Source organism: Strix aluco, chromosome 4 (genome assembly GCF_031877795.1).
Source record: "Strix aluco isolate bStrAlu1 chromosome 4, bStrAlu1.hap1, whole genome shotgun sequence".
Classification (NCBI taxonomy): Eukaryota; Metazoa; Chordata; class Aves; order Strigiformes; family Strigidae; genus Strix; species Strix aluco.
In genome coordinates, this window is record NC_133934.1 from 119297822 (window position 1) to 119324398 (window position 26577).

At 36.3% G+C, this 26577-nt stretch overlaps 1 protein-coding gene across 3 annotated transcripts in view; it reads left to right on the forward strand.

Moving 5' to 3' along the window:
* PPP2R5C (protein phosphatase 2 regulatory subunit B'gamma) overlaps nt 1-26577 on the forward strand; it is an 85349-nt gene that overhangs the window by 40543 nt on the left and 18229 nt on the right. For all 3 annotated transcript variants that reach the window (XM_074825120.1, XM_074825121.1, XM_074825122.1), the window contains 5 exons: nt 12191-12390; nt 20186-20296; nt 20918-21010; nt 21104-21234; nt 23702-23761. In XM_074825120.1, coding sequence (XP_074681221.1) covers nt 12191-12390; nt 20186-20296; nt 20918-21010; nt 21104-21234; nt 23702-23761 — 595 coding nt within the window. The remainder of the gene's footprint in view (nt 1-12190; nt 12391-20185; nt 20297-20917; nt 21011-21103; nt 21235-23701; nt 23762-26577) is intronic.

Here is a 26577-nt window from a genome sequence, read left to right on the forward strand (position 1 = left end):
CAAGTTACCAGCAGAATGTCGTCTTTTCTGGCAGCTAAGCAACATACTCTTGTTAGGGACACTGTTGCTGGTAGGTACAGTTTCTGTTCTTACTAGAATTCCTTTGTGAGACTGAAGATTAGTTTGACTTGAAGGAAAGGTACATTCATTGTTTTCCTCATATTATCAGAATAATGTTGGATTGTGCAGGAATGATTACTGAGTTAAATGGAAAATTATTAAGCACTTAATTTCTGACAAAACATGCAGGTATCTTATATTTTTAATCTTATTAAGATATGATTATGTTGAAAGCACATATTTTAGTACACTTTGAAATGGGCATAAGTGGCTTTCTACTATACTTGAGTCAAAACTTTCCTTACTGAAAGGTAGTTTTAATTTCCCAGCAGGGAACTGCTGGTAATTGGTAGCATTTGAAGTGATTGTTGTTAGCATGTGACATGGCCAGCATTGGGTGCTAAGCAAGTTATTGAGCTAGCTCTAATATTATTTTTCTTTCTTCTTCCCAAAACGTTGCTGTCATGCTTGACCATTTCTTTTATCTGTGTCACATCAGAAAAGGTGCCTGAATTTCACAGGCATACGGGACTGAGGAAGTGTTGCTTATGCTAAAAAGTTAGGAAAACTATGCACTGAATTAGAAAGTAGGATTTTTCAGGGAATTTAAAAAAAAAAAACAAACACCACCACCCCACCCCACAAAAACTAAAACCAAACCAACCAAAACCCCACACACAGGGAATGCGACTTACTAGTAGAATTTATTAGGAAATTGCTCTCCAGAAAACCACAAAAAAACCCTGGTAGTATTTGATGATACTTTGGATATCTTGTAATGGCTGATAGAAGTTTTAATGCTATATGGTGATATGGGTTGATTTTAATTGTTGATCATCCATTCAGGACCTTAGTTTGCATCTCAGCTCAGTTACCCAAACTGTTAAAGCTCTTCCTGTGAACAACAGACTTTTGAAAAGACTTACCCTATTCCCCATCCTATTTCTAATTTTGTAAAGAATGGAGAATGTAGAAAGCTGATTCGGTGTTGTCATCAAGGAAAGGTTATGGAAGTTTTGTTAATTAAAATAAATGTTAGATTGAGACAAACTGGAAAGTGCATGCAATTGTGCTTATAAATAACTTAACCAGAGTTCTTTCATGGGGGCTGAGCATTTGGTTTAGGTTGCATTAGGGTGGGAGATGCTAAAGTTTGACTGTAGAAAACCGTGGGGGCATTTCTTCATGCTTTCTAATCTATTGTGTCATCTTTCTAAGCCAACACAGGACCCAGCATTCTTCAGTGAATTCTTGTGATACCTGTTAATAACTATTGTAAATGTCATCATTAAATTCAGCTGTTTTGTCATTCAGAAGCATCCAACAGAAAGCAAGCAGTAACCCCTGGGGTTTATGTACAGGGAGTGAGGAGAAGAAGCAGGCTGATATGCTTTGGGGAAGTGACCAAGTTATTTTACATTTGGGCAGTTGATTGTTCCTTGAATGATATTTATCGTAGATGTGTGACAGGTAACATTGATTGGCAAGTTACGGACACTAGTGAGTGGTATCTGATTAGAATTATGGGTTGGTGTGTGCAATTTGGGTGCTTATAGCAGATGGTTAGGCTTCATTAGCTGATACTTACTTCAACCAAGTGTTCATGGGTTTCTTTAGTTTACTTAATACAAATCTTCTGGATTACACCATGCACATGTTCTGTAGTGTAACTGAAGTCTGGTCTCACCACAGCAGTTCTTCATTTTTTCAGAGAGACTGTTATATATATATTTAAAAGCAATTTTAAAGTTTTCAAATGCAGTTGAAGATGAGGTATAATAGGTTTGTTTTTACACCATGAGAATGGATTCAAGTACACTGTAAAGGCTAGGAAATTGAGGATTTCTCTCAAGTTTCTGTAAGTTCTTTGTGTTTAAAAATTGGTTTTGCTGTCATATTAACTGTATGTATGCCAAAAATCTGTACTGAGAGTTCTTTCTGTTTGGTTTCTCTCTTCCCTTGTTAAGGCAGGTTTTTCTTCAGTTGTCTATTTGATTATCCTCCTTGTCATTTTTCTCCCTGATTTTCAGGTGGAATTTTTATTTCACTAGCTCAAGCCCATTTCTGCTTGTTTCACTTGTCATTTCTTGTATAAGCATTCCTGTTTTCCTCTTTATGGTGCATTGCCTTTAAAGTATTTATACAGTTATCACTTTTCACTTCCTATTTTTAAACATCTTACTATAGTCTAAAAGTCCTTATTTCTCTTAAATATTATTACAAATATATTCTCAAGGTTTCTTAAAATTTCATATGGCTTCTAAGAAAATAGTTGACTTCTGATAAAATTCTTTGTAAAGCAGGAGCTTAGGTACAGGGTGGTGTTGGTCCACTTTTGAAAAATCATTAGATAATTAGGTGCACAGATTATTCACTGTTGATCTACTTTTATCATCATTAGACTTATGATATACACCTGGAAAATATGTTATTGGAAGTAATTTTGGTGTCTCAGGTTGTTTAGTATGTAAAAATTATGCCAAATAGTATAAAGTGACAGCAGGCTTTTTTTCCACTTCATTACCAGTTAGTCCTTAAAATCTCCTATCTTAAATCTTTGACAGTTAAATGTCATTACTTAGTTTCTCTATCCTCAAAACCACAGTGTAATTTTATAGTTAGGAGATAGCTGCCACCAGCAATAGCCTTCAGCACTGGATTCCCCAATGACTGCAGCTTTCAGGGGAGATTAGTGTTGTGAAGCACCTGTTTTGAGCTTCACTCCAGGACTGACAAAACATGTGCTTCACATTCCTTTCAGGGTCTCTTAAAATGTGGGGGTTTTGGGTGGCAGCTTTTTTTTTCCTGTTGCTGTTTAATTAGTCTTATAATGGTTCATTTGATACTAACAGCCCTTCTTTTTTTCCCATTAAATGGAAGAATATATTGCTTTAAAAGTCTCATAATCCAATGAAAAGCCGATCATCTGAATGAAAATTCAGCCAAGAGATTTCTTATATAGAAATCAAACATTTTAAATGTTGTGTACCTTTCTACTTAATGAATTCCAACATGCACCTGCCTCCCCCCTTTCTGCTTCTGTAGCATGATTAAGACTAGTTTCATACAGAAGCTGTCATAGGTGAAATAACTTCTTTTAATCTTAAGTGGAGTTATGGCTAGATCCAGACTGCAGATCAGCATGGAAGCAGTAGCACTGCTATTGCTTTTATTGAAAAAATAAAGCTTGAATATTCACTACTAACAAGGACTTGTTTGCTGGAAATAAAACTTCTTTAAATAAAACCACTGGAGTACCTGAATATCCAAAAATTTTAACTACTTGAAAATAAAGTGAAATGCACCTTGCTTTTGAATCCTAGGTAGAAAATGTGCCACATATGTATGATTTTAAGTATTGTTCTCAAATCTTATTTTCTATCAATATACAGGCAAGTAGTTCTTATATTTTGGGTGCCAGTCTTTTTCAGGTGCATTACCAAATGTGAAACAGCAGCAGTTAGGAACAGTGCAGTTTCTCCAAATGCAGGGAAATGAAAAGCAGCTTTTATTTCCAGCTACAAATTTGTGTTATCGGAAGAACAGCCAAAAAGTATTTCTGGCAGCAGCTCAGTTCCTTGAAAGCGAAGGAGTGGACACAGTGCATAATTACAGTTGGTTCTCATTTTCCCCCCCCTCTTCTGAATGCCCAGACTGCTACTGAGTGTCACTGTGCTGCATAAAGGCAGCTGATGCAGGCAAGGGTCATGCTTTGGAAATTTCAGTGCGCTGCCCAAGTACTGCTTGAGATTGGGAAATTCCCTTGTGCATCCACCTACCATTCTCAGCTCACCTTCTAACTGGCCTAGAACTGTTACAATAGCTGGTTGGAATAGTAATTGTTTTCTTGCAAACCTTAGGGAAGCTCAAGTACCTGTAAAATATTTTTAATTATTGATCAGGAGTTGTTTGGGAATCATGAGTTTTGTTGTTGTAGGTCTGACCGAAAGTCCATCTAAAGTGTCCTGTTTCTGACAGGAAATGTGTTGTTTCAAGAGACCACCTCAGAACTGTTAAACTACTCTGTAGGAGTGTTTACAGGTATAATACATGGTAATTAGAGAAGGACCTTAAACTTGCAGCTCAGTTCTTTTGGAATAAGCCTGCATTCTTTTATGACACTTTACATTGCTTACATGTGCATCCTTTTATCTTTGATAGTGGGATAACGAGGGGAAGTTTGCTCCTCTTCTGTGACACTTAAAATGTTTATAGATCATGTTCTCTTGCCTAATACAAGCACTCTGTTTTTCCATGAGTGTTTCTGTGGCTTCGGTTGCTGTGGTCATTTTTCTTGTTGATCCTTCTACAGGATCAATGATGTTCCAAAGAAAACAATATAAACAGCGGTATGCTTTATGTATTTTCTAGTCCAATGTATGCATACAACAATATCTTGCCTGCTTTGAGTTATCCGCAGCCAAACTCCCACTCCCAGGGTTGCTAGTTATACTATAAAATGTATTGCATATTGTATATAATTATAGTACTTTCTTATATTCCTCGAGTTTATTTTTAAGTGCTGCTAGAAGTAATAGCTTTAATTAAACTTTTCCAAGCATGAATTGGAAGACTACTTCCCTCTGCCACCCCCTTATTTGCAACATCATGTATTAGGATAGAGTACTGTTAACTGGGAGAGTGTCATCTCTAAGTAGTGTTAATTGTTGTCACCATGATTTCAGTAAAATCAGTGAAACTGTAATGAGTTTGTCAAATAATAGAAATGCAGTAAAAATTAAGTTCTCTAACACAGAAATGTATTCCTTGCTGTGGATTAAGATAGTAATTTTTGTTTCAAAATAAAACTGAATTTTATAAACATTAAACAAGCTTTTGTAATCTTCTTTCTAGTTTTCTGTGATTGTCTTATGTTCTTCTCTTTTTATGGACTTGATCACTGGTTCTGGAAAAAGTGCCAATTCTGGTAAATCCATGTTTCGACAGATTATGTCCTTTTTCCCATGCTTTGCAGCCTTCATGTCTGGCAATTTCCATTTTTCTTCTTATTATTCTGAACTCTTCTTATTCTGTGAAAAAATGCTGCAATGGTACTGTCAAAACATTGCAAGAGACTGGACTCCCCTTGTTGAAGTACAACTGTACATAGTGCAAATTACAAAACTTCACTAAAGCTTTAATGCTGCTTGCTTTTCCAATGGACATCAAATTTCAAATACACTAGTATGTGCTTTTGACCAGCAGAAGGGACCATGTTATCAATATTGATATGTTCTGAGTAGCACCCTAGTTGACAGTTAGATGTCATTTTTCCATATCATCAAAAACCCTAGCCCTTCAATAGGTTTGCAGACTCATTTCATAAGACGTACTGTCTACTTGCAAGCAGGAGTCAATTTATGTACTCTGGCTTTTGCTCTACACCTGTGTCTTAAAGAAGCAGTTACTTTTAGCATGTGATTTTTAGTTAGTCTTTTTTTTTCTATGACTTTGTATTTGCACATCCTGCTTCTCTGTGTGGTGGTCTGTGTATTCTTTGACTTAAATGTCTGTGTGTGTTCCTCTATGAAAAAAATCTAGCTGCCCATTTAAAATGAGAGGAACTTTTTTTACTGATGTGTGTGTATATAGCCTGACTGGTAGCTATGGGTATCTGATAGTTCTAAAGAAAAAAGAGCTATTTTTCTTTTACTGAAATGGGGAGCTGTCAGCTGAGCAAAACTGGTACCTCTGCTGAGCCTTTATATATATGAGCAAGAAAGTGCTCACACAACTGAGATGAATTTTATCTTCTGTGTGTATTTTCTGCAAATTATCAACCATGTCTCCTGTTTTTTGCTTTCAAAATGATGTAATGTAGTGAGTTTTACTGACCACAAATTGTGTTTTGTGGTAGAAATTGTATCAACTGTTCTTCCTGTCAGGACATGACCTAAAACCTTTAAACTTCTAGGTTTATTTCAGTTCAAATCTGTACTAGAAAACAGCTGTTTTGTGTGACATCTCTGGGTCACCTACTTACCCTGCCTTGCCTTTTGTCCTCCATTCAGCAACTATTAAGTTACACCACCGTCACAGAAAAATTGGCTTCTGTGAAAAAGATAGGGGATGGATAAATCATCAGTGTCCAGTGATGACACAATTACAATACCAAACTAAAAATCTAATTTTTAGATTTGAAGGAACATGAAAAATGTTATTCAGAGAACAGTAAGTTCTTTGTAGTCCTACAATGTAAAAATGTTCATGTATCATGTTCAGGCGCTTAAGAACTGAACTTCAGTGGTTTCTGTTTTATTGTTACTTTTTCTATTTCTAATTTTCTTAAACCAGGCAAAATTTGTTCTAATATGAAGACAGGAAAAATCTTGATTTGTTAGAATGTAACTCTGTTTCAGTTCTTTAGCAACACTGTACCTTAGGGAAAAAAAAAAGGTGGTTTCTCAGAGTGCTGTAGTCTGTTGGTAGCTCCTGCATGAAGAATGATGCTGAGAAGCAAGCGAGGACGGAGGGAGGACAGTTACTACAGTTTGTTTGCAGTGAGCTCATTTACCTTTAACTCATGGTAAGAACCACTGAAGACCTACCTGAAGCTTCCCAGAAATTGTATGAAAACCAAAGTCAACTGTTCGAATTTTAGAACCAATTATCTGTGTTCTGCTAAGGCAGCGGTAGCTGAGTACCTGGTCTTTACCTGGCTGTTTCAAAATGAGATACGGACTGAAAGTGCTGCCTTTCAGAGAGTTTGAGATACTGATACAGTCTGATAATAAAAGCACAGCTGGTATCAGTTACACAGTGGAAACAAACATATTCTATACTTACCAGCAAGTTTATGTGACAAGGCCACAGTCTAAGATGGTGTTGAAGATTTTAAATTGAATAGCTACTTCTCTATCAATACTCTTAAACCAGAAGGGTTAGAGCTTTGTTGTGGTTTGAGCTTAGAGGGCAACTGCACAGCACGAAGCTGTCCCTTCCCCACAGCGCTGTGAAGGACAAAAGGAATCAAAAGGCTCATGAATTGAGATAAGGACAGGGGGAGGGTGGCTTACCCATTAGGAACACAGGCAAAAGACAGGTTCGTTAGGGGAAGAAAAAGAGCATCACTTCAAATCACTAACACCAACAATGCTTAACACACAGAATGGGACAGTGAGAAGCATTACCATATCTTAATTTCCCCCCACCCCTCCCTTCTTCCTGGCCTCAGTTTTGTTCCTTATATTTCCACCTCCTTTCCCCAGCGGTGCTGTTTCTTTCTCCAAGGTGGAGGGAAAGCAGTCTTCTGCATTCTTCCCCCTGCTCCACATGGCTCCCCTCTCATGGGAGACAGTTCTCCACAGACACTCTGCCGTGAGTCCTCCCCACGGGATGCATTCCTCTCGAGATGCTCTGGCGTGGGTCACCCTGCATGCCGCAGTCCTCCCAGCACTGAACTACAACAGTGGGGGCCTCTTCCCGTAGAGACTCAGCCTCCTTCGGGTGCAGCCACCTGCTCCGGTGTGGGGTCCTCCACAGGCCCCAGGTGGATCTCTGCTCCTCCGGTGACCTCCATGGGTGGCAGGGCACGGCCCTGCTGTCTCATCACGGGATACAGGGGGGCGCTCTGCTCTGGCACACCTCCCCCTCTTCTTCCTTCTTCCTTCATTCCTTCCTTACATTGACCTCAGTGTTCACACAGTGTTCTTGTAACACATCCTCAAAGTCCCGACCCCCTCTCAGGTTCCTCTTCTTAAATACACTATCACAGTTGTGCAGCCATCATGGCTAACTGGCTCAGCCTTGGCCAGAGGTGGGTCTGACTTGGTGCCAGGGGAGCTTTTGAGAAGCTTCTTACAGGGGTCACTGCTGTAGCCCCTTCTCCCACTACAAAAAACCCAGCACAAGCTTGCACCTTGGTAGGTTGTTTGTGTAACAAATCTAACAGTTACTCTGGGATTAGAAGGAAAGAAACTAAACAACCTAAACAGTACAAAAAAGCTGATCCCTCAGGCCCAGAGGCTTACATTGCTATAATAGTACCTACCTTCTTTGATACTTCTAGTGTATTTTTCTCTTACAAAAAGGACAGTAGGATAAATAATGCGGATTTAGGCATAAAATATGCTATTACATTATTTGTGTAAATATGTGTCAGGAATTGCTGGACATCCAATTCAAATATAAGACTGATTCTTTGTGATTCTGGAAAACTATGCTCGTGTTCTAGTAGAAGACCAGAAAAATAGCACTCATTTAAAGTATGATTACTGATAGGGATAAGTGTTTGGATTGAATTAAGAGTCTTAAGATTATACTAGTGGTACTATTTAGAAACAGATTCTGTGAATGTGATGTAAATAGTGGTTAGCAAATGGAGAGGGGGGTGTGTGTATGGGGTTTTTTGTTTGGACTTGATTTTGGGGGGTGTTGTTTTTTTTAAAAAAAAATTGTTCAATGAATAGCTTCAAACGTCAGTTTTGGAATAATTGTAAGGAGTAGCTTCTGATTAACCATGGTCGTCTTGTGACGTTGGGGAATGGAGCACCGGAGTTGCTCAATTATAGAAACTTTTACTTAATGACACTCTCTTCAAATATGTCAGTTAACTTCAGCAATTGGAAGTCAGGAGTTACCGCTTAATTGAAGTGGAAAGTGATGTAGAAGTCACTGTGCAGTCAACTGACAGAACGTAACCAGATAGTCCCTGGCATGTGGCTGAGGATAAATGACTTCTCGGGTGTCTCAGAGTTGCTATGCAGGTGTGCATACATTCTCAGCACAAAAATTATGGTCTACTCAAGTCAGCTTCTTAGCCAGCTTCTATTTTCTGTCATGCTGAAATCATCCTTTCAAACCTTAAATGTAGGGATGATCTTGATTTGACGGCAAGCACTCCAGACGAGTACCACGAGAGATTTGAGGTCTGGACACTTGAAAGATGTTGATGAACGCTTTTAAGGGGGAAGAAAACCCCAAACAAAACACAGTTCCTTAGAAATATGAGATTCTCAGTCTTTTCTGTGTAAAGAACACCTCTCTCTGCTAGAATAACAAGGATGACTGAGCTACTTAAAATAGTTAAGGCATTTCAGAATAAATGGTGAGAGGTTGCTTGCCTTGTTGAGGGTGTTTCTTGACCCTCTTAGTTGTCAGTCTTTAACTTCTGAGATTAGTAGTAATTACAGCTTTAATGTTTCCTCTCCTTTCAGGTTAGTGTACTGTAAATCACTGTAATTGTATGTCTATTACTTGTATGATTATAGTTTCCATGGAGGCTTCAGATTTTGTGGAGTATATATTCATAGCACAGTATCCCCAAGTCAAATTGTGTTGTTACGCTTCAGGTTGAACCACTTTCCATTTCACAGTTAATTGGGGAAGGCAACCACTCCAACCATTTCGTACATCCGAGACTTTTTACATTTAGGTCATAAATTTGACTGGCTTTCAGGATGCAAACTACTTATTAAATACTCTTTTTTCCAGGAGAAGTTACTCATTGCTATAGTTTTTAATCCAAATAGACAAAAGTGTGTGTATTCAGATACAAAATTTTTGTGGCTTAAAATATCTTCAGTTTGTTCACAACATTGGACAGGAATTTTGGTTTACTTGCCAGAAAGTTGTTGTTCTGTTTAAGGACCTCTGTCATTTAGCACCTTCTTTCTAGTTCTTGAAGTCTTTGCAATACCAGGTATCTTGGTGACACTGAAGTCTGTAACTGGTTATGGTTTCTTTCATTTTTATTCTCTATGTTCTTCAGGGCTATTGCTTTACAGTTTTTTTTCAGGAATTAATCTTCAGAGCAATTCAGTGTACATAACTTTGAAGAAAATGCCAGCTGTTTTAAACCAAATATGTCCTCCAGGTTTATTATAACAAAAATACTTTTGAAAGCAACTTCTCTTGGGGAGGGAGGAGCTACTCCAGCTTTTGTTACCTTTAGAAGTTTGTCAGGCACTTAAAGGAGAGCAACTCATTGTATTTCATCAACTGGACTGTAGATATGTCAGACATTCAGTTTATTAGATTGTACATGTATGTGTTAGGCTGTGTGTGCTAGTATTCGGTAGTACCACTTGAAATACTTTTGTTTGAAGGTAGCTTTTGCTGTTTGTGTTTAAGGAAATTTTAACATTTTATGATCCTCTAAGGAAAAACAAAAGTCATCAACTGGAAGAAGTGGGAGTAAACTGCAGAATTATTTACAAAGGCAGTCTAATCTTGCTTTGTTTTTTAACATGCTATTAATGTCTTAGCAGTTCATATCTTAACAATAAAAAAGTAATTATGCAGAAAAATAATGTGTTACACTGTTAATTTACACAGATTTTCTGTGGTGTGTTCACATTTCTTGTTTTAAGCTTAGTGCTGTAGTCATGTGGCTGTTTTAACTGGACATGAATTTTTGCTGCTGTCAAAATATGGTACTACTTTCTTTACCTCTGGCCAGTTACCTTAGTATTTCCTAAGTATTGAAAGTTTAAGGTTCTGATCCTGAAAGTTTTTGCTGTGTATAATGATCTGTAATTTCGCATGCATTAGTCATCTTACCTCCTCATGGGATTACTTAAGTGAAGAATAAAGTACATGCAGAATTGTCTTGCCTTGAGGCTAAAGCTCACTAGAATTTAAAAGGCATAACTTCTGTAACTGTTGAAATGTTAGCAATAGGAGGTACTTTAATTGTCAACATACACATGTTTATAAAGAGCTGTCTAGTGTTAGTTCTTTCTTAACAGTAACCTAAACTTAAACTTCTACATCTATATCTGGACCCAGTGATTTAGGCTTGCTTTAGTTGCAAATTATAATTGATGGTTTTATGTCGATGTGAGTATATTTTTAATTTTTTGACAGTTCTTTATTTTGAAAAATACTGATGGCGAAAGTAGTGCTGGCTTACTTGTTTATTGATTCTGTGTATCAAGTTTGATCTGTGCAAACTAATTTTGCTTTACATGCAAGTGCTAAATAATTCATTACAAAGGATAAGCAGGGAGGATTAAGGTGTAAAGCACAGGAAGTCAAAATTGGGAGGTAAAAACTTTAAGATTTTTTTTATAACCTAAGTATCTTTGTCAAACAATAAAAATACCACTGCACAGAGGACTGTATAAGGCAAGGCGACCTTTGTCTCAAAAGGTTGAGTATCTGTATAACAATGATACAGACAATGAATTATTGTGCGTTACCAAACGAATACAAATATTCTTGTTTGTTATTGAAGATGAGGGAGTCTGGTCTCAGGATATCTGAAGCCTGTGAAATATTTTTAATAGGTATCACAGAAGAGAGATATCAAAATAGTTTCTTATCAGCTGCATCTGAGTGATGATTAAACAATGAGTAAATATCAAATGAGGTCTTTACTCAATTTGTTTTAAAATTTACTGTTAATTTTTGTCATATCTTATATTAATCCTGGTGATTAAGTATGGTCTTTTCTAGAAGGCCAGTGTCGTTTAATTTTGCAGTGCTGGCCAGAGTTAACCAGACAGACTTCTCCTGCAAGTGCTTAAATAGATTGATAATGCAAGTCTAACTCTTGTACATGTGAAACAAACATTCAAAATAGTGTTACAAATTGACCAAATAGTTGAAGATCCTAAGTGTGTTGCTCAGGTTTCTTTAAATATTTCTCGTGTTAATGAAGTATAAAAAAATCTTGAGTAGTTGTTCTGTGCTTTGATGTGATTGCTGCAGCCGGTTGTGTCATAGGAGGCACTTGATATAAAAATGAACTCTTTGAGGTGACAGCTCCCAGGTTTAAAAAGTGGCTCTGGGTTAAATCTAATGCTGAAACTGAAGATCCACCCATTTATCTCTAATATTAAAATCAGAGTATTTCTGCAAATGTGGCATAATATTCTTTATACAAACTGAGCTGTTTGGGGAATTCCTTGAGGCGTTTTTTTAAAGGATGTATTTTTTCCATGTAGTATCTATTTCTGGCAAAGGCAAGTGTGCATCACTGTTGCAATTTTGTTAAATGCTGTCATGTACAGTGTGTTTTACTGGGGTTCATACTCTGGACCATTATATTCCTGAAAGTTGTTTGAAGATTCAGAAAGTTTGCTTGTAGTCTTAAACACTGCTATGGCTGTGTTTCAGGAAGTAAAAATGGGGAGAAGAGTAAAGTCCACTGCAATATAATTTATAACCTATTATTTTTACTTTTCAGATGTTCCTCCTGCTGATCAAGAAAAGCTTTTTATCCAGAAGTTACGACAATGTTGTGTACTTTTTGACTTTGTTTCTGATCCACTAAGTGACCTAAAGTGGAAGGAAGTAAAACGAGCAGCTTTAAGTGAAATGGTAGAATATATCACACACAATCGCAATGTGATTACAGAACCTATTTACCCTGAAGTAGTACATATGGTAAGTGATCTAACAATGAGACCTATTTTAAATTTTTTTTAATTCACAACTGATTCTTCAGCTGTTTCAATTTATCTTAAGAAATCTTCAGAAAAGATTAACTACGTTTGCACATCTGCAAAATGATAATATAACAGTGCTTTTAAATCCCATTGACAGTGTTGATTCCTCTTCTTTGTAAGATAGAAACTAGACACATATATGAAGCAGAAGTAAATTATTGTTTAAGTTGGTAAAAATGAAGTTTTGTATTAAAAAAAAAAAGTTGCTTTTTTTCCCCCACACATCTTTTTTTGGAATAGGTGTTTATAAAAATAGAGAGGAAAGTTAAATACATCTAGTTGTTAAAAAAAAAGTAGATTTGAAAAAAAAAGATTAGAATTAAGATCACCTGTGCAACCTTGACACTTAACTTTACATAATCCCATTCAGTTCCAGCAATTGATTTTATTCTGTATTCAGTGGTGACAACGAGAGTCAGAGTTTATTTAGTACACAGGATGGCAAATGAGGGTTCTGCTGGAACAAGCTATGTGAACCATTCAGACCTGCGTTATTTCTCCTTTCTCACTATCCAAATCCTAGCCAGCTAGACCTGGTTTGTTTCTCTGTGGTGCTTAAGTCCATCCCAGAGGAGGAGGTGGCCATGAAACTACAGGAGAGTCTTTCAGCGCTCATTGTGGTGACTAGACAGCAGTTGCCTGGAGTAGCAGTGGGGTTGAGGTCTGTAGCTGTTGTCTGCAATACACTGAGAACAGAAAACATCTTTTGAAATTCCTGACTACTAAGCCTACAAGAAACTCTTGACCATGTGTGACGTGATGTTTTTTCCCAAGGCATTATAGCTTGGGGTGAATTTCCAGGGGGATGAGAAAACAGTGCATCTTTAACATAAATATGAACTTAAGAGTTTGAGGTCCTCCTACAAATCAGAGACTTTGAAGCTTCTTCAAAGATTCTAAGGATTTATAGTATGAAAGATGTTGCTTATTCTGAAGATCGCTTGTTATCTAAATCAGCCATAAGTGTTTACTGATACAGAAGTTATTTTCATGAGAACTTTTGAGTACGTGAGGATTATGTATAACTCTAGATGTGAAACATGAACACAAAGCATTGAGGATGGTTAATGAGGAGATGCGGGATCATGGCTTTTCCCATGTCTTGATAGCTTATTTATATCTGGTTTTTGCTAATTGATTGCTTGTTTTGGAATACTTGATACTGATGAAGAGGGAGTTAAGAAAGAGAATAAGCCTGCTGAGACTTCATTTAGGTAAAATGGAGTTCATGATGAGTTCTTGAATATGTGTCAGACGTTAGTGTTTGTTCTGTGTAAGAAGTCTTAACTGCCTGTAATTTCATAACTTTTGCCTTATGTGTCTGCATTATCTTCCTCCATCAGTTATGGTCAGAGTACATTTGGCTGAGGAGGATATATACTTTCTTCGGTTTCAGGTGCAACTAATGGTAATAAAGTCTGCACTTCAATCAGTTTAGTAAATCTTGATGTAGAGTTTGGCTGCTGTCTTAATTACCAGTGTTTTGCTGGGAGCACGCAGCATCTGTTTGAAAATTCTTTCAGTGAATTTAAAATGCTTTTTATGTGTAAGGTTCTAAAGGGTGAGGGGTTTCCTTGCATGGGACTTATACAGCGCTGCGTCAGTGAAGACACCTGGACTAGTATTTTGAGGTTAAACTCAAGATAGCAATTCTTCTAGGCTGCTTTTAGAAAATAGTTTTCTTTTGGTCAACTGTTCCGAAACAACTGTATTCCACCTGCAATAGTAGTATCAGCTTCTTTCTTTCAGGCATGTATGTGTAGATTGAGGTGTACTTTTGTTAAGTTCTAGCAGTAGATTTGAGTTGATTGTGTGGATTTTAAGGAAAAAAATATCTAATGTTTTTGTGTACTTTAAGACTTTTTCAGGAGACATTGATAAGTTGTGTGCTGCTACTGCCACTGAACTTATATTAATAGGAAGTAGTGTTTTCAGCAGAATTATGAGAGTGATCAAGAAATGCTTGGATTTGACAGCGGTTCTTGGTTTGGAAAGTTTGTGGAGTTGGTAGTTGGCATAGGAATTAGGATTTCACTGTGGCGTTCTGTTCATCTTCACGATTTGGAGGTTATTTATATATGTGTATATAGATATATACATGCATATATATCTGTGTGGCTAATTTTTGTTTAGTTTTGTTAACCTTATTTAGGCCAAACACTTAGAGCAATGAATTTCACAGGTAACCTGTTTAATAGTATGTTTCCTTTTCAATAGCTTCAAATCTTCTTTCTTTCTGACAAGAGAAGCATCTACCTTATCAATCTGGTTCTTCTTTATTCTTTATATTCTAGTGCTCATGTCATGTCCATCCACCCCACCTTTACACCACTTTTTTTACTTCAAGTGTCTCAGGCTAATTTATAGTAAGATCTTGTCTTTAAGCTATATATTCACCTAGTGGCTTAGTTCAGTTATTTAATGTCAAGCATAAGTCTCCTTTTCAAAAGATATGAGAGAAATTAATTTCTAAAATGGATTTAATGTTATTCTTCAGAGTGGGTACAAGAATTTCTTCCCTTTCTTCCTCAAAGAGCCAGCTGACATGTCCTTCAAATTCTTTTTACATTTCTAAGCAAAGATGTGATGGGAAAGGAAATGTTTTTATTAAATGCTTGTATAGCAAGTTCCATTTCTCAGGTATAATACAGTAAGGTTGGATTGATTAGCCTCAGAGCAGGAATTTACCTCTTCTCAAAACTATAAGACAGGTAGTCAAATGTCTGAATAAATCTTGTAAATTCAAATGATAAATTATTTTTTCATCAAAAGCGTCTGTTACAGATTCTTATTTAGAAAAGAATCTATGCTTTTTTTTTTAGCTTGGCTTTGAAGAAAACAGGGCTTTATGAGAATGTTCTGTTGTGCACCAGTTTCAGAAGGACAGACACATAGGATACTAGGTTTGTGGAACTTCATAAGAGTTGCTAGCTATGTAGAATACAGACCCGAATTAATGCTGCTTTCCACCTGAGGGAAGGATGGGCAATATCTGGATTGTATCTGTTTTAAGAGGGACTATGAAAGTGAACATCAATATGAGTATTCACTTCCCCAGCTAGCCAGCCAGAGGGTATTGAGGAGAGCTGTGAGGAGGCTAGGGCAGTACTAGATGTGGAGGTGCAGGGTTGTAGTGTTCTGAGAAAGAAACAGATCAAAAGCATGTATAAATACAGCTTATTTCTGTAGCTCCCAGAATAATTTCCTTAGTGATGATGATGATGAAGTACTTGTGGATGGTAAATTAACGTTTTTGTGAAGCACATCGGCTAATACTACTTTTTAAAATTGATAATATATAGGAACAGATCTAATTTTATTCAGCAACTGAAGCAGTTTTCACTGCAACTTTTCATGTATTATGAAAAGTAAATTACATAGTTAATACCCATGAGAGGCTGATATTTTTTGTTTGTTTGGGGGGTTTTGCAGCTGTGGTTTTCTGTTTTGTTTTTTTTACTCTGATCTTTGGTCTAGAATAAGAGATGTTACTGTGAATAGAAGTGTACTACTTGTGGCTCTATTTAGCTATTAGGATGACTTTATTCACATGAATATAGAAAGTGCAGACTTTCAGATTATACAGCTTGTCATTCAGAGCTGTTCATGTCAGGCTTCACTCAGGCTGCTCAGCAGAAGGGAGGAGAAAATGTGTAATGATATCTCTGCTCACTTGCTTGAAAATATTCTCTAGTGTTATACAAAACGGATCACCAGAAAAATAGAGTGCATAACTACCATTGCAGCAAACATATCTGTGAAGTGGTAAAAATGCAAGTGGTTTGCTTTTCCTTTTTTGTTCTCTCGTCCTCCAAAGTTACGTCCTTTAGAGTCAAGTATTGTCAGTGCTGACAGCATAGAGAGTTTTGGCATGCTAGCCCAGTTTTCATAAAGACTTACATTTCATAAATTTGCAGGGGCCTGTGGGGTCTTGTTGGCGGGGGGAGGCCTGGGGTGGGGTTGTGTTTAAGTTACGCTGTGTTTACTTAGTGCTTCTGTGGGAAATTGGCCTTAGAGGAAATTAGGTTTTGCAGCTTGTCTTGTCTGGTCAAATGACTGGGAAGTTGGGAAAAAGATCAGCCGTTTGACAGAAAGGTTAAGGTCTCACTGATATTAATTCACTGTAAATTTTCCTAAATTTCAATAGCTTAATAGACAAGAGAGTTTCAGGGCTGTCCTTTAACTGAGAGATGCTGCACATTGATTTGAGCAGTTTTGTGTTCTGTTGGTCAAGAATACAAACCACATCAAATCAGGCTTCATTTGTTTCACTGCTCACGGAACAAATTGTTCTGGTTTTGGGTTGTAACTTTTACATTTTGTTATCTAAAAAAAAAAAAAATATAAGACATTGTATCTAACACCTTACCTGAGCTGGCTTTTCTTCTTTATAGCAGTAGCCTGAGACTTGCTCATCTAGAAAAGGCTGATTATTCTGCCATTTGCTTAACAACCCTAACAAGTTCTACATTTCAAGTCTAGTCTTCCTGGGTTTGTTTTCTCAGAAGACCATTGATTATCATAAATTTTCCACTGCATTTTTTTAAACAAAGGTTGGAGGTTGTTAGTTGTTTGATGTCCATGCTTTTAAAAAGGGAATCATAAAGATATTTTAGCATTACTTTTAATTCTTTGCAACAGTAATTACTTTGATATGTCAGTCTCAGTCTGTATCAGACCTACATCTTAGTTGCTGAAATGAAGGAATATTCTGAAGAAAAATAGAGCATCAGGATGACTTTTCCTTCATGCGAATATGATGTGAGTCTTGGAGATTTAGCTGATGCAGTTTGATACTGCCTCCCACTGTCTGCTTTGCCATCTGTCAGATGTGAGATGGCAGGACAGCACATACATATGCTCCTTAACCCTGCCAGTTAATAGGTAATTCACAGCATTATTTTAAACTGTGAACGGAGGTGTTAATGAGAAGAAGTCAGAATGTGAAGAGGGAAACATGGCATTCTGTTGCTTTTCCCAGAATTCCACCAAAGATGGGTGGAATGCATTCCTCTGCAAAGTAACGGCTTTAAACTGAGACAGTTTAATCTCTCAGAACTTTTGAGTAATCTTCAAATGATCAGCAAGAAGGCTTTGATGCTATTTAAAAAAAATCAAAGGACAAAAAACCCCCAAACCAATCACCCAAAACAAACCTCAGTAAAACCTGAGAAAATAATAAAATGTGATTATTATCTGCGGTGAAATTTGGACATAATTAAGACTCAAATTGTGGCATAAAGAATAGATATAAAAAAGATACTGGAGTAGACCTTGCATTCTGGATATCTACATTGTAGGTAAACTAAAACTTTCAGGGTTTGGGGTTTTTTTCCTTAAATTGAGCTGTGTTATACACTCAAGAACCTTTCAGCTGATGAAATAAAATGTTCTTTCTCATCCTTAAGTAAGACATTCAGTTCAGTGCAAGTTCCAATGGAGTAATCTTTTTTTTCCTAGCTGCTCCTGGAGATGCCCTGTACTGGCATGTTTGCTGAGCCAAGTATTGGTTTTCTTGAAAAAGCTTTGTAAATGTTTCTGCTGCTCCTGGTGATGTAGCCTTTTGCAAAGAATTTTCTTTTTACTGGCAAATCAACTTCTCTGTCCTGTTGTCTCTTACTTTGCCAGACTTAGGAAATGTATTCTGATTTTCCTCTAGTACTCACAGAGATACCTCCAATCTGTTATAGCAATAGAATATCAATAACAATGTACAGGTTAACTTTGACCAGTACTTGTGGTACATATTTAGAAGGGAATATATGTATGCCTTATGCTGAAGCTCCATGCAGCCAGCTGCAGCTGACTTGATAAATCAGTTTTGCGCAGGATGTAGCTCTCCATTCAGCATGGGCACCATTTTCATTGTGAGCAAATGTTCACCAAAATTTAATTTAAAATATCTTAGTATTTTTATAAAGCACAAAATGATCTGTTTATTTGAAAGCAGAATTTTCTTTAGTGTTGTAAGAAGGAATAGACTTGAAGATAATTTCTTTATGGAGCCTAATGTACTCAGTTGTTATGAAGGGTTAGACAGTACACCACTGTGTTTTTATTTTGGCAGTTTTCTCATCATTTCTGCAATGTGTTCAAGCTGCTGAGAGACTGAGACATTTGTCTCAAAGGATCATTTTGAAGTAGTGGAGGCAGTTTGGGACCATATACTAATTTGAATTGATTTTTTAAAAAAAATCCATACAAAAAATAAGTTTAGACTGCTTAGTATCGGTTTCACAATGAGTAAGCAACAAAACAGAACAAGAAAGTGTATATTGGGTGCACTTACGCGGCTAAATAGATTACATTTTTCTACTTGCTCAGCAATTTTGTTGTCTCCTACCAATGTCTGCCCTACCTAATACTCTGGATTACAAGTGGAGTTGAGGAATTAGTCTCTTTTCAGTACTGACAGCCATAGCTGCCTTGCATAACAGATAAAGGCTTTCTCAGGTTTTCTTACTGGCATGAACAGAAACCTGCTCCCTCCAACTTGCTCAGTAAACTTTTAATCCTTAACTCCTCAGGGTGTGCAAAGAACCATTTGAATCACTAGTTAGTCATTCCTTTCTTATCCACAAAGAAGCCAGCTGGTTTTGCTGGCTGTCATTACAGGTGGAGGATTTAGGATACTGCAGACCTTTTAAATCTTTGCACCATTCTAGGTTACTTTTGAGAATGCGTGCTAAATTTATCCCCAAAATCACATAAGACTCTTTTTTCAGACAGCAAATGTGTTTTGCTTTGCGTTTGTTATTATATGCATTGTATAAATTGATATAAATGTGATTGTTTCTGATTACATATTTCTGTTTTTAAAAAAATCAAGCTACATGCATTTAGTGATGAGATGGTTTTGCATAGAACAGGACCTCATAGAGAAGTTTTCTGTCCATATGACAGGGAATGGGTGTTTTGTCTGTATTAGGGACTTTGAAACTCTCCTTATGTTAAAGGGGTTTCTGAAGGGCACTACTTGGGTTCGTACACAGTATGAATGTGCGTCTAGACAAGCACTAGGAAACCCAAAAATATATTATTCTGTGTATATATCAACAACTTAAAAAGCAATTCATCTTTGTAGTATGCTCCACTTCCATGAGGATGCTAACCAGTTTTTGGGGGTTTGACAATTAAGATGAAGATTAAAGGGTTAGGATCTGCATTTCTCCCTGCTCAGTGCCCCCCATGATGTCACTAGATGGGTAGGGTTTAAGAGAATTACCACTAAGAGGGGAAGGAAGGAATTTGGTTTTGAAGTGTTTCCATGTGTGTATACCCATGGTGTGAAATGAAACTGGTAATATTCTAGAGAAGAACAGTTGTGGGCAATCTTTGTTTTGCATCTCTGCTTCTGCCTTCCACTTTTGCAGATTGCTGCAAGGCCCTCTAAAGCGTATATATTAAAAAATGTTTCTGTAAACATTTTATATACATTTGCTTGGGCTTTTATAATATGTGTGTGTGTAAAGAGATCAGAGCAATATCCTAATAAAACATGTACTAACAGTAGTTTGTGCTTTAAAGAGTACTGCATGAAAAAGTGTTATTCAAGTTAGAAATCTTTAAAGAAGAATGAATGTACCTCGTTGTTTAAACTACTGCGTTATATAGCTTGTATTTTTGCAAATATTAAATAGTTCATGTAAAGAATTCTCAGTCAAAACCATCTTTGAAGTCTCTTTTTAATCAGTCACTTGTGTCAGAGTTCTTAAAGGCACATGTGATTTCAGTTTGCAGTTAATATGTTTCGAACATTACCACCATCTTCCAATCCAACGGGAGCAGAATTTGATCCAGAGGAAGATGAACCAACCTTAGAAGCTGCATGGCCTCATCTACAGGTATTTAATGAAGACTAGGATGTCATAGTCTAACAGAATTTTGAAGTTAAAGTCATTGTTTATTGACTCAAAAGTGTTTAGGTTATGTGTTTATCTCAAGTCAATTACATTTCTCTGCAATATTTAAAATATATTTCTTGAATTTAACCTGATAATATTTTTTTTAAAATTCAGTTAGTGCATTATAGGTTAAAGGCTCATTGTTTCTTGCAGTACAGATGTAACTGCTGTGCTTTTAAATGAGCTTCTGTTTGTCACTATGAATGCTTTGATCTGACTCTGGCACAGCTCTTAACTTTCAGAGGTACCGTGACAAGCAGAGGACAACAGAGAATTTTCAAAACACGTACTTCTGGGCATGATGAATATTAGATTACTGTATGTCATTTGAGTAGAATCTAGTGATGGAGCTCAGCAAAATTTTAAAGCATTTTAAAGAACCTTAAGTTCTTGTACTTTGTCAGAAGACCAAGAGCAAAGCTTTTACTGTGTGGTACATAAATTAATAAAAATAAAAACATAGTGCACTTCTGAGCAACTAATTAGTAATTTTGGCATGTGCTTATAAAATGGTTCCTTGTTTAAAAGACTAATACTATTTTTTTGTTGTTTTTTTTTCAGCTTGTTTATGAATTTTTCTTAAGGTTTTTAGAATCTCCAGATTTTCAACCTAATATAGCTAAGAAATATATTGATCAGAAGTTTGTATTACAGGTGAGGTAAAAAAAGAATTTTTAACTTCAAGCTCTAAATTATTTTACAGTGCATTAGATTCAAGTAAAGTGCATCTCTTTTCCTTTTTTGCAGCTTTTAGAGCTCTTTGACAGTGAAGATCCTCGTGAAAGAGATTTTCTTAAAACAACTCTTCACAGAATATATGGGAAATTCTTAGGCCTAAGAGCTTACATCCGGAAACAAATTAATAATATATTTTATAGGTATGTCAATATCTTTGTATTATAGTGCATGTGATCAGGTACACAACTAAAAATACTCCAAGACACTGTTAGCAATTTTTTAATTCTTAGTAAGTTTATACCAAATATGGCTACATCTAACAGTAATTAATACCAGTCTGAGAGATTTAAATTAAGGTAGTCATGCACACAGCATAAATTTGGCAGCTGAAATTTGAGTTAGTATGTAATTCAGTGGGTGGTTTGGTATCTTTTTCTGAGACTTTTTTTTCTTATGGAATAGTAGTGTTTGTATTACAGTAGTGCCTTAATAAAATGTAGTTCTTCATAATGCAGAAGTTGGACTCAAATCGAATGAGAGATCTAGAATTTGCTTGAAGGAACATATTTACTGCCTTTTTTTTTTCCTCAGAACTGAGATGTACCATTTAAAACTCGTGAAGTATTTTTTTAATTGCCATAGAATGAACTGTAGTATTATCTCTGAAAAACAAAAAAGTCAATATGAAAAATTAATCCACTGTATTACTAAAGGTCTTTAGAAATGTGTTTTTACTGCCATTATGTCAAGCGTGAATGCAAGATTATGGTGCCTTTTTCTTAGTCTTTTAGTTTTGGTACGCTTCTCTTTTCTACAAATAATTGTTGTGTATCAGTTTTACACTCCTTCCAAGTTTTACACTCCTTCCATCATGCTTCCCTTTTTCTCTGCCACTGTTGTTCTCATCCCAAAATGAATTTATGATGCTACCCCCTTTAAGAAAATAGCAAAAAGCTGCCACATACTTGGTGCCATCTCATGAATGGCACCCAGCAGTACCAGCTGTAGAGGGAGCTTATCTTCCCTGTCTATGGTAACAAGTAAGCCTTTAGAAGAGATACAGAGACGCTACTTTAAAATAGTTAGTAAGCCTTCACTGTCTTGCAGACAACTGATCTTGACTGGACTTGTCAAGAGCCTAAGGAAAAAATACAGGTGTATCTTTGGAACAAAGATATAATTTTTTTTCCCCTACACATAGATTTTATTAAATTCCAAAATGTATAATTTTATAAAATATCTGAACCAGATGATACAACAGTATCATAGCATATTATAATACGCTTCTGAACAGTGTTTTTATTTATGCTGCTTCTTGCACTTTACTTTCAGGGGTAATGGAAGCAAAGTCTTCAAACACTGATAGTTCTGGTGCAAGGCTTTTGAAAGACTAAGGAATGTTCTAGTCATTAGATCAACTTTGTAATAGTTTGTGTAAAAACATGTTTTCAATCTGAAACGTATATGGGAAATTACATCATTTGCACTGTAGATACTACCTCTCTCTACCAAGTTGAGGGAGGGGATTAAACAGAAAACCTCACTGAGTTGTATAATGTTTAGGAGCTAAACTAGTGTTCCTGGATATGAGCACCAGGGAGGAAAGTTCTTTCAACTTCTGTCTTGAATTAGTGAATTGTGCATGATAAGCTCTTAAAGTATGTATAGAATTTTTCAAAATATTTTTTCTTATACTTTTTCCTGCAAGTTGTCAGTTTGTTACTGTGCTTACCTAAGACATGTGTGGTTTTTATTTGTGTTTTAGTCACTGACCAGAATTGCATGAATTCTGCTCCAATAGTGCATTAATTTATTTTTTTTCTACTGTATTTTTTTTAAAAAAAGTATTAAACCTTCATGTTCCTGTTAATTCAGTCCAAAACATTTCATATCATTGTCTTTAGTTTTGCTTGGAATTGTTATCCTGAATTGTATGGAGAGGGTCTTTAAGAAGAAAAGACAGTCACATCAAATATTCTGAATTAAAAGTAGCTGTTAATATGTCAGTCTATGACAAATTTTCAAATTCTTTTTTAAGGAGTGGAATTATTTTCTCATAACTTCTATAACAATTTGAAAAATACCTGAAGTTGTTCATAGAACTTTCTCAATAAATTACACTCAGGCGATTGGGAATAAGGGTGGAAAGGTGGTTGTCTAGTAAATTACAGTGCTCTATCAAAAGAACATTCAGGAAAATTTGACTTCCTCTGTTTATTACAGATCCTTTTATATGCACAGAAGTCTGTAATGCCAAAGAGCTTTTTAGATCCATAAGTAGTAACTGTTTGAACACCTTGTGCACTATAGAAGGTTGAGTCATGGCATTTGATTATGCCAGATGTTCTTGTGTTATTTTAATATTTAAAGCGTTATTTGCTGTGTTCAGTCTTGCATTATTAAAATTGCATAGAATATGAGTATTGGGAAAAAATGAAGTGCATGTTGCTTTGTTAAATGTGTGAGAAAAGAGTAAGCAAGTGTGAAGCTTGATGTGCTATTGATTTATGTTTCCACAAAGTTTCTTTTCCATTATGTATTTCTGTTTTCTTTTTACTGAATGACTAAAACTTGGGAGGTCAAAGCTACCTGTAATGTCCATGGGGATCTTGGTGTTAGATTTGTATCTCTTCAGCAGTAACTGAGTAAAACTTCTCATTTATTTAGGTTTATTTATGAAACAGAACATCACAATGGCATAGCAGAATTACTGGAAATACTGGGAAGGTAAGTTGTACGTTTTGTTTAATTAAACTCACTTGGTCTTCAGACTAGACTGAAAATCAAGTTGGGGATTGCAGATTGCTTTGAGACAAGATTAAAATAATTTCATATCATATGTCAAAGCTGTAACGAAGAGAAGTTTTGTGCAAGATTGCAAAAACACAATAAAAACTTGAACATTGTGTCAGCGTTTTGGGATGTGACAATTTTTTAAATCTTATTTTTAAAATCTTATTTTCTAGCTTGGGATTCTTGTAATTATATTAATTGTAGAGCAACTACAAATAATGTGTAATGAGTTGAAATTTATTCAGAAATTCTTCTAACATCACTAAATGCATAGCAGGTAAACAAAGGAAGCACAGGTTATGAAACTTCAGAAACTTTCTTTTGTTAATTCTGTTACTTTACAAACTTCAGTGATGCAGCTGAAAGCCCTTGAAACTAAAATTTTACAACTTAAATCTGATAGCCTCATCAAAACGTTGTGGTTTTTATCAACTGATTAATCCATATGCAAGCTTTTGGGTTTTTTTATACATGAATACACTTCAGAAGCTTAGTTAGGTTTACTTTATGGTGTTTCCATATCTTTGCACATAAAAATAACAGGTCAGTGAGAGCAGGTTGCTGGTTGCGCTTTGGATACCTCCAAGGATGGAGACCCCACAACCTCTCTGAGCAGTGGGTTCCCACGTTTGACCACGCTCACAATAAAAAGGGCGTTTTATTTTTAATGAAATTTCCCGTGTTTTCAATTTGTGCCCATTGCCTCTTGCCCTTTCACTGGGCGCCACAGAGAAGAGTCTGACTCTTTCTTTACATCATCCCTTCAGGTATTTGTACACATGGGTAAGATTCCCCTGAGTCTTCTCCAGGCTAAACAGCTTTCTCAGCCTGTCTTTGTATGTCACATGCTCCCTCCAGTCCCTTCATTATCTTCATGGCAATTTACTGGACTGCCTCCAGTATGTCCACATCCTTCTTGTTCTGGGGACCACAGAACTGGACCCAGCATTCTGGATGTGTCTCACCAGGGCTGAGCAGAGGTGAAGGATCACCTTCCTCAACCTGCTGGCATTGCTGTTCCTAATGCAGCCCAGAATGCTGTTGAAATTGGAAAGATGTTTTAAAATTTTCTAGGTCTACATGTCTGCCCAGAATAGTTCTTTAGTTTTTCAGTGAAATGTTCAATGATTAAAGGAGTTACATATCCATCATTACTTCAACATACTGTAATCAAGTAATACTCACCAAGATACACTGAAGAATGTATAAAGCTTATATATTACAATATGGAGCTAAATCTTCAAAACTTAAGTCAACAGGTTTTTCGTTCTTGGTTTTGTTACGTTGGCTTTAAGTGTTATAAATTTAAAAGTTGTGTGGTTGGTTTGGTTTTTTCTTTTTTCCTCGGGCTTCCAAATCAAAATTTCTAGTAGCTAAATGAGGCTTACGAGCTGTAGCTGTTCTGTACTGGTTATTCGTCCAATCGATTAAGGAGTTTAACAGAGCATGTTGTTGACATAGAGCTTCTCATGAGTAACATTTTTTAGTTGGCTTCCTGGGTTTTGACTTGTCAGAAGTAACGAGGAATTTAAATTCATGCCAAAGTACTGGATTTCATTCTTTTCCTTTGCTAAGTGCTACATAATACTGGACAAATGAACACTTCCAGCAGGAACTACTAATGTGGTTGTTTTTTTCTGACAATCATGTCTTGACAGGATTGCATAATTTCTTCACACTCACTCCAGGCTAAACTTGCCCTACAATTCTGCTCCTCTTTGTGGTTAACTACCCGTAAATCATCTTGAAGAAACTTTTTTTCTTTAAATGAAATTAATGTGTACTTGTCAAGTATGTGGAAGTTGGCAAGAACACCATAGAAGTGTTAATTTAGAAATGTGGGTTTGATAGTATGCACTGAGAGACTTTAGGAGGAGTGACCTCATATCCTTAAAACAGTTGTACAGTCATTGCTAGTGAAAATTATTTTAACCATGTGCAGCAAGGGTGAGCAAGTGTTATTTAGTAAGCTTTAATTCTGAGACATCATCTGATTTCTGAGATCTCAAATATGTGTAACTCTGAATTTTTTAATGTGTGGTTTTTCTAAGGTAAGTTTGGCAGATTCCTTTTGCCTGAGTGCCTTCTGTCCTTGTTAGTGAAGCATTAATGATGTTAGTGAGCATTAAAATGAATAAAGTAATAGTAAATGGGCAATAGGATTCCACGTATTTTAACTGATGTTAATGCTGGCAAAGCAAGTGAACACAAAATGTTGTTCTAGTACTGTGTTTTTAGGTGAAAGGGCCATTGACCCAGTATTGAGCCACATCTGCACTCACCTGTAACTGGGATGTGCTCAGATGCTGTTTGATTATATGCTGGGGTCTTGCAGAAGTAGTAATATTTTAGTAGAAGTCATGTTTTGAGTTGTCTGCTGTCCTGGATTGTCTTCTACGTCCAGTCTCTGGTTCATTCTTTAATTCCATGAAAAAGCTGGAAGAAATATGTATTCAAAGCTTTGGTGATAGTGAATAGTTCATAGCGAAAGTTGGAATCTGAAGTGTAGGTATGGTTATATATGTTGCTCGGAAGAATTTGAAACCTGTGAAAGACTTGGGTGAGAAATGGGCAGAGGTTGATTTGACTATTCTATTAATTTATAAACTTTAGGGAGCTGGATCTAAAATTAGTCTGTGGTGCATGCTTGATTTGTAAATTTTTCTATTGCATCATGTTGTCCAGGAGGTCACAAAAAAACCCCAAACACTGAAAACAAGGATTTTGGTATATCCTGTACAGTAGTGCAG